The sequence below is a fragment of the Aulonocara sp. 'chitande type north' Nkhata Bay genome, linkage group LG7, assembly GCF_057382095.1.
Source record: "Aulonocara sp. 'chitande type north' Nkhata Bay isolate Kocher_YH1m ecotype deep benthic linkage group LG7, A_spYH_male_GT1.1, whole genome shotgun sequence".
Lineage (NCBI taxonomy): Eukaryota > Metazoa > Chordata > Actinopteri > Cichliformes > Cichlidae > Aulonocara > Aulonocara sp. 'chitande type north' Nkhata Bay.
Genome location: NC_141350.1, coordinates 15,500,227 through 15,515,750, shown reverse-complemented (window position 1 = coordinate 15,515,750; position 15,524 = coordinate 15,500,227). Strand labels below are relative to the sequence as shown.

The 15,524-nt window shown below is 39.9% G+C and overlaps 1 protein-coding gene across 1 annotated transcript; it reads right to left on the bottom strand.

Moving 5' to 3' along the window:
- Window positions 1-955: 955 nt before the first annotated feature.
- On the bottom strand, window positions 956-14,472 carry LOC147324850 (transcription factor 12-like). Its single transcript, XM_086298955.1, has 13 exons — window positions 14,309-14,472; window positions 11,985-12,084; window positions 10,114-10,256; window positions 9,896-10,019; window positions 9,729-9,799; window positions 9,315-9,411; window positions 9,144-9,217; window positions 7,348-7,524; window positions 6,466-6,583; window positions 6,205-6,358; window positions 3,173-3,402; window positions 2,122-2,293; window positions 956-1,995 (listed from the first exon to the last, which is right to left on the bottom strand). The coding sequence occupies exons 1-12, from the start codon at window positions 14,375-14,377 to the stop codon at window positions 2,151-2,153; spliced, it is 1,500 nt and encodes a 499-aa protein (XP_086155081.1). The 5' UTR covers window positions 14,378-14,472; the 3' UTR covers window positions 956-1,995; window positions 2,122-2,150.
- Between the last annotated feature and the right edge of the window lie 1,052 nt (window positions 14,473-15,524).

Sequence of the window (15,524 nt, the reverse complement as noted above, 5' to 3'; positions counted from 1 at the left end):
TTGTTTGTAAAACTGTATTAATTTATATTTGTGGCAACATTTGCAAATTCGTGGCATATGCAGTACTGTGCAAAAGTCTTGAATGACTTTATAATTTACTTGGAAAATTGGGAGTAGGTGCAGCAGTTTATTCAAAAAACCAAAAAGCAAAGCAAAAACTGAGTTTGTGCAATTCAACACGTTTTGTTATGACCGCCTTTATTCTTCAACACAGTCTGAACTCTTAGACAAGTTTTCTTGTTATTCCTTTCAGTAGACTTCAGGAAAAGTTTTCCATGAAGGACATTCAAAGATGCCCAGCATCCCTAGCTGAAAGCCAAAACCATGACAGAGCCACCATCGTGTTTCACAGATGGCCGCAGACGCTCACTGTTGTACTTGTTTCTTGACCTCCTACATACATACCGAAGATTATTTAAATTTGGATTCATCACACTACGAGGCCTGATTTTAAATCCAGTTCTGGTGTAATTTGGCGTGCTGCAGACTTTCCGTCCTTGTTTCCTGCTTTTAATAGCCACCCTTCCACTGAGACCATTTCTGGCATGACTTTCAGATTCTTCTTCACTTGTCCAGTTTCCTCGCATTACTTAAAGACACACAGCACACCATGCCAAGATACACCAGCAAATAGTTCTTTGGTGCAAAAAGCGTCATCCCTGTCAAATTTTGCTTGGTAGTTTTCATAAATTCGAGAAAGGACAGGGAACAAAATATGTGATTTTTTCACAGTAACAAAGTGACTAAAATACAGTCGGTTTCTTGCTATGCCGCGTGTAGACAGAACACTAGTTTATCACTTGAATAAATGCTTTTTAAATGCTCGAATGACTCTTAGGTCAGTGTTAAATAAAAATAATAATAATAGTAAATCTGAAAATGGTAACTACAAGGACTAGACTAAAGATGAGTGAAAAAGACAGAACTGGGAGTAAAATTCATTGAAAAAGACATTTATTGCTACAATATAATTTTGACACATGCCTGTAGGCTAGTTCAAACTGTACACATACTGTACATGTTATGATAAGAGTATTTCAGATCATTCAGGATTAATATTTTTTTTTAAATTTGTATTATCGTTTCAGCAGAGTGAGAAGCAAGACATCAATCATCCTGTAACATTGTATTGCTCAGAGGTTGAACTGTAGCTACATCTAGTAAACTGCACAAAAAAAAAGAAAAAAAAGTGTTGCCTCGTGTAAAATCGGAGACAAAAGCAAATACACATCATCAAATTCACAACATTTGTATAAAAGATAACTTATATAACTTAGAAAACAAATGAAAGGTTCTATTAAAAACTCAAACATGCAAAGATCTTGTTTGACTACGTGTGAAGAGCAGTGATTACACTGAGAAGAAGAGGGCTCCTGTCCACCAGTGTTTCAGTAAGTGTAATCTTTTAAGAGTGCAAGAACACAAATAACATTCAAACAACTTTACAAATGCCGGATCTTGTCCACGTGTTAAAGAACATTATTGGAGATCTGTTCATTCACAGAATGGTCGAACCCCTGCAGCAATATGCGCACGCACACACAGACACACACACACGCACTTCAGGACAAGTAAAATCTGCTGTCTGAACACACAAATGTGGGAATGTGGATCTGAGCTCGGTGGAAAACACAAATGTTTGCAGTAAATATCGACACACTGTAAAAAGTGTCAGTCAGAAACATACCTGGCTAAGCCAAAATTAAAAACTGCAGATGACACCTTGCTACTACTGGTTTCCATCCATTCAGATATAGTCCAACAGAAGGATAATCAATAAATATACAAAATATGTACAAAACATCTGCAGCGTACAATGCATTTGTCTGTTACAAGTAACGTTCAGGCACAAAGTTAAGAGTCAGTTTGGGAAGTTAGGAGATGATTGTTCAACTGCATCACGCTTTCTAATCAGAGAAGACCTCACTGTCCCGGTCTGAAAGTCCGAAGAAATGAGAAACATCCAAAACAGCTGGGATGCTCTTCCCTCAGCATCTGGACATCAAAGACAGGAAATTAATTTGAGGAAGTCCTTTACATTATTCCCTCAAATAGAAACATCCAATTGTTTTAGCCTTTAGTTCATAAAGTTTATTGCTGATATAAGGTGATGGTAAATACTTGATGGTAGACTCGATGTGGTCAGGTGCTCAGAGGTGGCCCATGGGGTTCGCCGGGTCTGTCAGATTGGGATGAAAAGCAAGATGCATGGACTGTGGGTCCGTCATGACAGCAGACGCCTTCTCTTCTTCTCTCCTCCGCAGACACGCTGCCTTCGGGTTCAGATTCCTCTCTGTGGAGTCCAACAAATAACACGTTAGCATAAGACTAAAATAGGAAACACTGGGAGTACATACTCGTTATTGTATTTATGCAACAGTGGTACAGATGTTGGGAATCTGCTTTAGAAAAATAATAGAAGCTAGAAACTTTATAAGTCATCCTTACAGACGTTTTCATGTTAACTATGAAGCTTCTCTTATTAGCAACAGGTCAAATTACAACATGCAGCACAGAAAGCATCGTCTCCAGAGAATAAGAACTGTTTATAGTTTATTGCTGGATGATTAATGATTAAATAAAGGTTTAATAAAATAAAAATAAATATTTTTTTCTGGAGCTTCCCTTAGCCTTGTAGCATCTCCCAGCTTTTTTATTTTTTGCTTATTTCATGCTGTCACCTATTCAGTTATAATTTAGTGATAAAAAGCAGCTAAAAGGGGGAAAAAATAATAAAAGCTCGATATTTCTTGCACAGCAGGCAGACTAAGCGAACTGAGATGGCATTTAGTATTTAAACAGCCACATATTTTCCCTTCAGCGGCCGATGGGGCTGCATCAGGGCCTCTTTAACAAGAGGACACAAGCACACCTCAAGATATATGCTAGTGTTGCTTCCCATCTGCTAACTGTGTAAATAGGCTGTTTGATTGCAGATTCTCACTCACAGATCTTTACTGTCAGATAATGCTGTCTTTGCAGCTTACTGTGCTGCCCTCATGTGGCCAAATATATATATATATATAAATTCATTCAATTTTAACCAGAAGCAGTAAAGGAAAAATATGTCTAAATAGACTAAAGGAGTTTTCTGTGGATAACTGACTGAAGCCTAGTTTTCATCGTGGGTGTGCCATCATCATCTGCCTCCCTGCAGCAAACACGCACTGACCTCTGACTTGTTGTTCCAAGCTGAGGATCACCGCCACAGCCTGGTGGAGGACCAGCAGCTTGGTCTGCGGCTTCTCACTCTTCAGGTGTAGTTGACACATGTGACCGAGCTCCTTGAAGGCCTCGTTGATGTCGCGCACGCGCAGGCGTTCGCGGGCGTTGTTGGCCATTCTCCTCTCACGCTCGCGCTCAGCCTTCTGCTCCGGACTCAGGTCCTCATCCTCATGGATGCTACGACATGAACAGAGGAAGCCCACAGGTAAAGGTGTGGCTGAATCTTTTAAAAATGAAGATTCATCTAATTCAAACCGACACTCCAGAAGAAGCAGAGAAAAGCGAAGTGAGTAGTGATGGGTCGTTCGCGAACGAAATGGCTCTTAGAGCCGGCTGTTTGACGTGAACGACGCGAGCCGGCTCCTTATCGCGAGCCGTCACGTGGTTTTTTTTTTTTTTTTTTCTTTCTCTCAGCCTCTCTCTCGCACTTTTTTTCCGCTTCACTCTGCACGCGAGCCTTGTGCTTTACGCTGGGCAGAGGGGGGAGGGGCGGTAGTTACACTCAGTAGCACAGGAACAGAGCCAGAGAGAGAGAAAGAGAGGCAGGGACAACAACATTAGAAAGGTATAGTAATCATCCACAACTATTTTCAGTTGCAGATGATAAAGGATTGAGAAAGTTTATTCATGCAGGTCCATATGACAGAGAATATGCATGTTCTTTTAGTTTTCATATTATAATTTATATTTAATTGTGTTATGGTTTGCAGTGTTTTGTGTTCTTTTCACTTTAAATTTGTGAAAGGAAAAAGCTGAAAATTTAAATAGTTAAAACTTGAAATGTGAATAGTTGAGTTTTGTATTATATGATTTATTTATTACATTTTATGTGGAGTGAATAAATAAAAGTATATTTACGGTGGCCCCTAGAGACAAAGCACATACAAACTTCAAATCACGTACGAACTCTGAAGCATGTACAAACTCCAAAACACGTAAAAACTCCAAAACACGTACAAACTCCGAAGCACGTAAAAACTCAGAAGCATATAAAAACTCAGAAGCACATAAAAACTCAAAATACGTACAAAAGACAACAGAAGTGCTCCAGGATGCTGGGCGCAGTGTTGAGCCTTTGTTATCTTGTGGCTACACAAGCCAGCAAGTACCAACGACCGGATTTGGTGTGTGGTAATAACAGGTAAATGAACTTTTTTTAAAATTATTTGAATATATATATATGAGTGCCTGTGTATAAATACACAAACAATACACACATGCTTTCAATTGTGTAATTTAAGTGATCTAGTAGCTCTGCTTTGGAAGTTCAGTTCATGCTAGAAATGTGTTTTGGAGTTTGTACGTGTTTTGTCTCTAGGGGCCACCGCATATATTTATATATAAACATATATAAATAAAACCACTTGTTTTTATGTTAGTAATTCCTTTTGTGCATAATTTTATATTATTGTTAATAATAAATTAATTAAAGCAACAAAACAACCTGAAGAGCCGGCTCTTTTTAGTGAGCCGAACCGAAAGAGCCGGATCTCTAAAAAGAGCCGGAAATCCCATCACTAGAAGTGAGCGAGACTGCTTTCAGAATATATTCCGGGTCTTTCTGCCCTCTGCTGGCCGCTGTGCCAGGATTACGTGATCCAGTCTCCAGGGATCATCTCAAATCCTCTAAAACGTTCAGTGAAAAAAGGGTTTCCATAGAACAATGGCAGCAGATAATGTAATCAGCCGCAGATTTATGAATAACCCTTAAACATGTGTGTTTAAAAGAACCCATATGTCCATTCTTAGAATCACATTTAAACTATTTTGCTTTGCTTTTTGTTATCATCTGGTTTCAATATTTTAGAAAACAAACAAACAAAAAAAGAATAATGCTGGAGGATGTCCATATATGTCAGCTTTGATATCCCTCAACTAGATTACAGATCTAAATAAAAAAACATGCACTCAAGACATCACAGCTGAAGAGGTCTGGCCTGAAAAGACCTCTGGACGTAGAGACACCAGGACAGGAGCTCCAGTTTGTGACATTTTCAAGACATACGCTATCATTTTTCTCTGACGCAGGCCTTGTAAATTTTTCTGTGACTCACGTAATACCAAAAGCATCCTTCGTCGTCGCCGGGCACACTTAATGACAGTTAGTCCTTTAATTGATAAGAGGATTGACAGAATATAAAACTGCTAAAAATTATCATTAATTTGAAACATTTTTGACCAAAACAAATGTGATCGCTTGTCTCTCAGGTTTATGTATTTTAAATTGAGTTCTTTTTGGTTTTGACTGTTGGGTGTACAAGTTAAAATCACCACAGTCACATAACAAATACTTTTTATTCTTTTTTATAAGGTTTCCCAAGATCTATAATCATGCGTCATAAATAATGCAAGTGCAGCAAAGCTGAACACAGACCTTAGTTCACTCAGAGCTAAAGGGGACAGTTGTAAGACAGTTTACAAAGACTGCTTTGTGGTTTGGGGATTTTCTTGGTTAACTCTTAACTGTGATGTGTACGTCCCGACAGCTGTTCTTCCTTCTTTAATTCACTGCGACTTAATGCAACACGAAGAAGAAATATGAGGCTAAGTTAAATAGGCTGGTCCAGACACAGCTGTTCTTGACTGCAGGGGGTCTGGCAGTGTTTTAAATGAAACAAAACGGCAGGAAAGCTCTTCTTCTTCTTGCGTTTGGCTTTTATTGTAATAGATTTTTAAAAGGTAGTTTATTTAAAAAAATATATATATATATAGTAACTTTTTTTTAAATTACAAAATTAAATTAAAACATATTTTTTAAAATGGAATTTAAATTACTATTAACTATTCCAACCAATTTTTTTTAAAAGTTCTTTGTCTTCATAATTGGGCAGGGTTTTTTCACCGGCTTTACACACAAAATTTTATTTTTTGAACAAATGAACACAGTTTTTTTCCTTTCTTTGTTTTGCTGTTTCCTTTTTTTTTTTTTTTTTTTAAACACACACACACACACACACACGATAAGGCATGAGTGTTCACCTGTTTCTTGCACTGTTTTCTCCATGTGTTTTGTGTTCGCTCTCCTCATCTGATCTCTGGCTGTCTGAACTGTGACCATGGCTGGTGTGCATTATCTCTTCCATTTCCCCACTTTCCATCTTAAGCTCTAGATTACTCTGAACCCCAAGTCCACCTGTGGGCGATCACACAAAACATAAACAACATTTTTTTGTCACAAAGAGAAAAAGTGAAATATACGAGTCTGGTGGAGAAGAGCTGCGAGGGAGAAGGGTAGCTCACCTCTACCTCCACCTTGCACAGGCTGTAGGGTGGCCCTCTGTCTGGCTGGGTACGGGTGACCATTTTGCGCACGGCCCTGGAAGGCGGAGTGGTTGTTGTTCATACTGACAGCTTCAACCTTTATGACACAGAGAATGACATAAGACCATTCTTCATGTGTTCATAAGTCAATGGTTAAGTATTCTGTAGACTGGGATTCTCTAAATGTGACTGCAGGGCTCCATAAATCTTTCTAAGACACTCAGTGGCATATAGTATCCAAGCTAGAGACAAATCGGCCACAAAACAACATCTGCCCTCTCATTTCCAAAGCAACCCTGTGCGGATCTCTCACTCTACAGAATTAATTTAATCTCAGACAATCTTAATCCTTCCCTTTAAACTACTATATACTCCCTAAACATACCCCTAATTCTCTTCAGGAATGATTCACTGACACATCGTTTGGAAAAAATAAAATAAAAGTGAGAGAATTTAATATCCCCCTCTCGCAGCGGATTACACTAAAAACCCCTTTCCCTTGCATACACTTCCACTCCAGCTGAGCTAAAATCCCCTGGTCTGCTCAAAGGGAAACATGGTGGAATGGGAGTGCACCGTGCTGCCTCCCCCTCTCCCTCCCCAATCACCCTACAGTGGATTTAGAAGTCTGCACATACTGGACACACAAGGACAGCACATCACAGCGCTCCTATTGTCCCCAGTTTCCAGTTTCAAGGACAGCAACCTTTACATTAGGAAAACATGCAGACGTAGTGGGTGGAAAAATTCCTGGAATTGAATGCCAGCGCAGATACACACACACACACACACACACAACAGAGAATTTCCATGCACACTGCCCTGTCCTTCTTTAAATACTTCAAAGTAAGGGTTGTTAACCATTGCTGGACTGTGACAGTTGAGCGGCAGGGTGCTGGCAGAGCCCGGGTGGCCGTGGTTGGGCTGGTTCAGCAACCCGTGGATGTCACTGGGCAGACCAGCGGTGGGGCCAACGGCATGGTTCCTCAGGACGTGGATTACGTCATCCAGTCTGTCCAGACGATCCTCCACCTGAGACTGAAAACACCAGGGGGACAATCCTCAAAATTTACAAAAAGGACTCTAAATTTCAAACCCTCTTGCCCAAAACAGCAAGACAGTAGTAGTAGTTCCTTCAGTGATTAAATGGCATTTCAATGTATTTTATTTGAAATTACAATATAATTATAATGCATTACAAAAAATTAAGTTAGATACACAAGAATAAAGGGCTAACAAGTCAAGTTTTTTTTATAGGAAACAACGTAATTAATTCAAATATACTGCAAAGTAATTTTAAGTGGTGCATAACATCACTGTAATTTTGTAAGAAAACAAGCAACACTGCCCCATCTTACATTGTAAGTACCCTGTACTTTTTAGAGCGTGGGCCATATTATGGAGCAGATTAAGCTAGCATTTCATATCTTTGTTGTATTTTTTGTTGCATCTTTATTTAAAAGTCATTATGCTGATGTGCATGATGGATGGTCTTTTCATCCACCTATTTAATAGTAGGTATATAAAGTAGGGATTTAGAACAGTTCATTGTTATAATTGTGTCATCAAAAGTTTACATAATCCTGCAAATTTTGATGGTATTTTTTCTTCTAAGTTACAGACAGAAAACAGTCCTTGATCACATTTGGATTAAAAAAAGAACAATTAAATAACAGAACAGCCATCATACACATCAACATAATGAATGCTGAATAAAGAAAAAGGCAAGATTAATTAACTCCCTCATATGCCCCGTGCCCAAATAAATACTGCATATTTATTATGTAAGATGGCAAAATATTGTTTGTTTTTCTGCAACATTACCAGGAAATTACACACTATTTAAAATTACTTGAAGTGTAATTATTGCGCTATTTCCTTTAAAACCTGACTTGTTATCCACCTTAAAGTATTTGTAGGTAAATATAATTACATTGTAATTTCAAATTAAATACACTGAAATTACATTTGATTTAATTAATTACAGGGGAATTACACCTGAGCCGTGGGCTGTATTATAAAATGTTATCACAAGTTATAACCAAGCCAAAACCTTATAATGTTGTTTACAACATTATAAATGTTAAAAAGACAATTTCTGTCTTTTTGAAGAACAACTCAAAGTTGGGTGATTTTATTTTAATTTTTTAAATAACTCATCTGCCCGATACTAGAATTATGGGTGTGCTCTCCTGGATCAACAGGTGTCCCTGCACAGCTGGAACCAACGGACACCTGCTAGGCCTCTCCTCTGCTAACTGGAGAAACTGAACTGGACCTCTGTTTGTGTTGTTGGTGTCTTTTGGGGCGTTTCAATGCCCTTTTCTTGGAAATAATAAGGCCCGCTGTGAGGTACAAGAAGCTTGTGCTTTAATTTTGATTAGGGGTTTATTACCTGCTATTTTGTGTTATTAATCTTTGGCTTAAGTTGTTTCTCAAAGAAACATCACCAAAAGTCAAACCTTTAATGGCACCAAATAGTTTCAACATTATCAGAATTGTTATATCGGCATGAAATAAGCTGAAGTTGGCACATGTGCACACCCACTTTAATCTTTCTTATAATATACCAGATATTTCATAAGGCCACCTCTGTGATGTCTAGACGTAACTCAATAAATAATCAAAGTTTCAGTGATATCAGATTACTTCCTTACCAACGATATTAGCGAAGACTCATAATGTGGTGAGACTGGTGCCTGAACTGAACTCCGTGGCCACATGTTGCTACCTGAGAAGAAGAAAACAACCGGATTTAAAACATCAGGGAAACAGAACATAGATGATGTAAATTATATTTCGCTGACGTGTGCTATGCTCCAGTTTACCTGCAGGTTCTGCTGAATTGGGCAGCGGAGACGGAGACCTCACCGGTGTGGATGAGCTGGAGGGGAAACTGCTGCTCGTGTGATCAGGGGAGTAAATCTAACAGCAGACAGCGACAAAAAGGAGAGAGGGGGAGCAGGAGGAGTGTGACCAGGGTGTGGATCATTTTAAAAGCACAACTTGTCATTTCTGGATGGGTTTTTACGGCTGCAGCCGCAACCTCATAGGCTCGTAATCTCAACTTAACTCGTGAATTCTGGTCATTTTACTTGTGAGCAACCAATAAAATGTCGTGCAGCATGAGAGTAGCTCTTTTTAATGTGCAGTGTCCTGTCATTGGCAGTGGGGGAGTTTTGCATTATACCACTGGGGCTCTCAGGACTTAGATCTAATAGGATTGAGGTGGTGGTACTTACAGAGGCCAAAGCTTTGCCCAAGGTGTCGCCTGTCTGTGATGGTCCTGACACATTTCCTTGGCTCCCTGAGACTGAATTTAAAAAAGAAAATATTTATTATACAAGATAAGCACGTGATAAAGAGCAGTTAAATTAGGGAAAGCATGTATCCATTTCCATTTTCTGACCTGCAGAGCTCTCTGAGGTGTTGACTGACTGAGTGCGCGAGACTGCATTGCTACGATGAAAAGTGGACATGGGCGGGAGAGCCCTGTTCATGTCCACAGCCAACACTGAATGTGGAGAGAAGTCCTGAAGAGTGGGGGAAAACATGCAGTTAAAAAAAACAACAGGGGTCAGAAAGTTTGTTGCTATCAACGCCCAAAGTCCCAGTGGTAAATCTCACCAGGTGACCGTGTGCCGGTTGCAGGCTGCTGTAACTCCCCGGCTGTGTTTGGTGGGTTGTGGCTGCTCCCAGTGCACCTTCATAGCCCTGCTGGTTCAGCCCATTTACAGCATTCCAGATGTCCGGCGAATTGCCCATCCCCTCTAAAATGAGTAATAATATGTTATAGCCTGCACTGGAGCAGCATCTCAAACAGCCAGACAGGTCGTGAAGCTCTACAGTGGCACTCTATGAAATCAGTGAAGTCCAGATTCAGTTAAAGCAATGCTCATTAACGTGTGACACGATGATGCTCAGCTGAATTTGCTTAGCTGAGAATACAAACGGATCTTTAAATAAAGTGAAGTACACAGACTTTATCTAATCTTCATGGTGCTTTTTAGGCATTTCTTTGATTCTTTTACCCCCAAGACTGAGACATCATAGTTACTGGGTGGATTGCCAATAAAATGTAATACAACTTACGCTCTCCGCTGGATTTTTGGGTAAGTAAAATATCTGACAACTACAATAAACACCAGAATAACAGACTTTAAAAAAAATTGTTCTGAGCTTCCATAGACAGTTTGAAAATCGGACGTAGCTTCCAGGAAAAATGAAGACACAGCTGAAGCGCCTTAAACCTGTATTTTATCTGAAGGCCACCAGATGGCGATAGCTGTGGTTGCCGAAATATTTTGGTCGTCTAGAATTCTATGAGAAAAATGACCTCCAGTCTTCATTTCTTCACTCTCCTGCTGAGTTTATGGATTTAGTCGCTCATTTTTGGGTCATATTGAATAAAAAAAAATTAAGTATTCTTTAAATCAGCATTAACTGTGGCATGAAACCACACACTTAATGGCTAATAAGTTAAGATCAACAAGCCATGATCACGTCCACACATTAAAAAATGTGTTTTTGCAACCAAGGTGGCTGATCTCAACATTTCAAAACACGACTCCAGAAAGCCGTGGGTGATGTCACTGTATCTATATCTATTTTTTATACTGTCTGTGGTGCACATATACCATCTATCTACCTCGCAATGAATTATGATGAGTCCAAACGTCCAAACCAATAAGGCTCAGCTGTATTGCAGGCTAATGAGTTAATGTTTGAGTTAACCTGAGATGATGAACATGGCAAACATTATGTTTAATGAACTTAATAGCACGGCTAGCACGGCTGTAGACTGTTCTGACCTCTTCACACCAAAACAACCAAAACTTTAAGGAGTGACAGTAACTGATGCAATATTTACCACCGGGGACGTGAATCGAGGCAAGTCTGTGTTCATGTGAGTTAAAGCATTTCAACTCTGGAGAAAAATTTTCTTCATGCTACACTTTAAAACTGTGTTTCTCACACAGACTGGCTTCTCTCCGGTGAGAATCAGAAATGGAGGACACGTTTTTTTGATCTTTTGGTTTAACTTTGCTTTAATACAGAGACAGAAAAAGGAGTGAAATCATAGGACTTTTGGGTAAGTTGTGAAAATATGTTACGGTAACTTGATTCCAGCTATCAACTTTACTCCTTGTCCCACTGACTGTTTGTGGTGAATATTAATGGGTTTCCGGCGAGTACACCATTAGTGTTATAATGAATGCCAGTTCATATTGAACACCAATTTAGGCATTTGCTAAAACAATATTTCCAAAACCAGTGAGAACTTTAGTAAAAATAGATTTTTATGAGAAGACAGCTGGTGAAGAGAGCGTGTATATTTTAATATGAAATATAGACCTATAAACTTGCAACTAAAGTATAGGAAAGTAGATAGCATATGTAATAAAATAATAAACTTTTTAAATTTGCATTTATTTCCTATATTTTGTTATCAAAACTGACTGCACTGCAGCAGAATTGTAAAGAGGGTTTGAGCTCACCAAAGAACATGCTTGCAAACACATTGCTGGGGGCCTTGGGCGACAGATGTGAAGATGAGTTCTGGGTGGCGATGTCTGCACCAGGAGACTGCCCATAAGCCTGAAAAGAAAAGTAAGAGAATAAAATGAACTCTGAGCATAAATTTCTTTGTCTCAGTATCGCAAAAACCAATCTGACTGACACTAACTCGTGAATACTGTGAGTGCGAGATGAGGCAACAGTATTATGAAAACAAAGCAGAGAGCTGATGCACACTTAGAGCTATTGCGCTAATCCATAAGCTGCAGATCCATGCACCTCCTCATCCGGATTTAGGAACCATTCACCATGAGAAATCCCAGCCCTAATCACGATCAGGTTCGGCTGGCTTCAGAAGGCTGGGATAGGACACCCTCCCGAATAAAATTGAAATCCAGGTCTTCTTGTGAATTGTTCTCAAAGAGAAACCGAACAGATAAAAGAGTCTGATCCTAATGATCCTCTCCTGTTGGAAACCAAGTATTGTTAATGGCTAGTAGATTTAGACTAAACTAAAGCTACCTTCAGCTTTTTTATATTTTTAATTCTTTCTTGACCAGTGTTGATGTTGCAAACTGCACATATGCACAAAAAAAAAAAAAAAATCAGACCAACACATGCTCACTTACTCAAACACACCAAGAGCTCTGGGCTGCACCTGCACCTCTCTCCATTGCTTTGATGTGCCCCAGGAAATGAAAATAAACCTCCCTGCGCAGCATCAATGGGGTGTCAGTTACCCGGACGACAAGTTCTGTAAAGCAGGCTATTAAAGACTCTCTTGAGTATCCTTGTGCGTGCACACTCACAGGCTCACACACACACACACACACACACACACACACACACGCACGCACACACACACACACACACACAAGCCATGACCCTGGCTGGCATGAGTCCCATGGTGATTGTGGGCTAGGCCAAACAGAGGAGCCCCTGTCGACACTGGGCCCGTCTGAGCCGCCATGGGCAGCATATGGCAGAGGATAAAGCCAATTGTCCTCCTTACCATCAGCATAGCAGGCGACCCGTTAATAATGGTCACACCCCCGCCCCAGCACGCCCTCTCTGGCCCCCACTGGAGAAGAGCCGTCACCATAGCACCCTCTTTTAGCATAGCATTGATTTATTAACCATCAATCATGGCATCACAAATGATAAAGGACTTTTTTTTTAAGTAGCTAAGCCCCACAAGAAAAAAAGGAGGACATTAAAATACTCAAGAGGTTGACATTTGTTTTAAATCATCTTGCATAAATATTCTTTACAATCTATTCTTTACAATCTGTGTTTTTTTAGTCTATAAATAAGGATAAAGTTGGGGAAATAAAAACAAAAACAGGCAAACAACAAAAGTACACAGCATTACGATGCTGCATGAGTAAAAGCTCAACTTGCTATTCAGGGCCCACTCTCTGCTCCACCATGGCCAACTCCAGCCACATGCAACCAATTTTCTGCCTCTCTGATCCACGATGTCTGGATATGGTTAGTCTCACAGAGATCAAAGCTGCCTTTGATAATGGCTGCAGTGGTGGAGGGACTGCTCTAACATAGCGGGGTTAAATCAAATAGAAATAGCAGCAATCTGCTTCATGTCAAGATGTTTTCTGCTGCTAGGCTTGACTACATGATACTCTGGCAGCAAACAGGAAGCACGAGTTGATGCTTGTCGTTTTATTTTTCTCTCTTGTTAACCTTAAGAGAAAGATCACTGAGATATTACAGTTATACGTAAATAAATGCTACTAGCATTGTGTGCGTGAAGATGTGTGTAAGTTGTCAATAACTCTCCTTTTGATTATGACAAAACAAACCAAGTGTAAGAGTAACACAGAAACTCTTCGTCCTCTTCTAACCTGCAACTGCAGAAGTTAAAGAATAAGCTCTGATCACGCACACAGCTTATTGAAGCACAGACACCCTTAAAATGTAAAGCTCTATCTCTTTGTTGCCCTTCATAGAGAAGCATGTACAGATTAACCCGTGGTGCATCTAATGATCTCAATAAAGCAACGAAAATTCTCACAAACTCTTAAGTTTCTCACAAAAAGAAGGAAAGAGAACACTTTTAACTTTTACAAGTTGTGTATGCAAATGGGTTTCCTGCTGATGCAAGTCTGCTAAAATCTCATCTATTAAAAAGAAAAGGTTATTCAATCAATGAGGGCACAGATACAGCAAACAAACATCTGAGAGGACAGTGCAAATGCATCATCAGCAAACACACCCACGTAACCTTGGGAGGGGAAATGACAGAAATATAACTGTAATATATATACATATATAAATATGTACTCACTGGTTTCATGTTGTAGCAGTGCATCAGTGAGTTGTTCCCTGCGCCAGAGACGGGGTGAGCGCAGTACATAACTCTGCTGGTTCAGTGCAAGAGTCCAGGCTCACGATACAGTCCACGCACAGCTCCTCTGCTCGTGTCTCCACTCATGTGTGTACAGTCCACATGCACTCCTTCCCCTAACCTACCCCTGCTGGTCATGCAGCAACCCGCAGACAACTTATGCAAATGAGGGCAGGACCATTTCAGGCAGCAGCGAGGGGTAGCCGGGAGTTGACGCTGTTACCGAGTGGACATCTATATTATGAGCAACCTGTTGTTGTGTTTTTTTAGTGTTAAAATAAAATGGTTGTGAAATAAACATGGCTATGAGATAGTTTTCTTTTTCTGCTCTTGTTTTAATTTTACTGTCCACAGTTTTGATTGTCATGGAGACTGGACATGAACAGAATTTATTTTAAGTAAAAAATAACAATCAGGGAAATCCCACCTAAACCCGAGCAAACACCTGGGCAAGGTAAAGAAAAGAAGAAGAAAAAACTACAACACTGAGGTTATGCTTGACTTTTTGTTCTTTGTATGTTATTGTGTCCTGCATGAAAAATACTCATGGAAGCAATCCCCTCCTCAGGACCAGAGAGCACTAATCTCCCGTTAGACAGGTAGAGGTTTCCAGTAAACAGAGGACAGCCTACCACACCCTTGTCTGACCCACATTTATAAATAGAAACTAGTCTTAATTTGTAGGCACGTGTAGCGTGAGAAGCTCCTCCAGCGGATGGGTTAAAGGTTATTAATACTGCAGTCTGTCTGGGTGATGCGTAACATTAACAGTCAGACATCCTGTTTGAGGCCAAAGCCGCTGTCTGATGCCCTACAACTGATATTTACACCGGTGGTTCTTAAAGCATACAAAAGGTAAAGCCAAAAAATGTCAAGCCACACCTGTGGGGAAAATGGCCTATATGTGATCTGAGATGTTCTTTAATTGCATATTATTAGGTGAAGGCACCTATGACGTAGTTTGTTGTAGTTTTGTGCTCTTTGTTGTCAGGCATACCCACTGATCTGCGCTTAAAGTCTAAGTAATTTTAAGTCTAATTAATTGCTTTTTATGCAGTTTCAGCAGTAATGTGCACACCTAGACTCACCTCAAGGCACAACATCTGGGAGTCACAAATTCATGGGGGGAAAAGATTAATAAAGCGAATGAGTTCTG

Coding starts and splice junctions, on each gene's coding strand:
- LOC147324850 (XM_086298955.1), bottom strand. CDS start 14,377: ATGTACTGCGCTCACCCCGTCTCTGGCGCAGGGAACAACTCACTGATG. Junction 10,020..10,113: donor AACCGGCACACGGTCACCTG/GTGAGATTTACC, acceptor CCCACTCTTCAG/GACTTCTCTCCACATTCAGT. Junction 9,412..9,728: donor TGGGCAAAGCTTTGGCCTCT/GTAAGTACCACC, acceptor GTCTGCTGTTAG/ATTTACTCCCCTGATCACAC.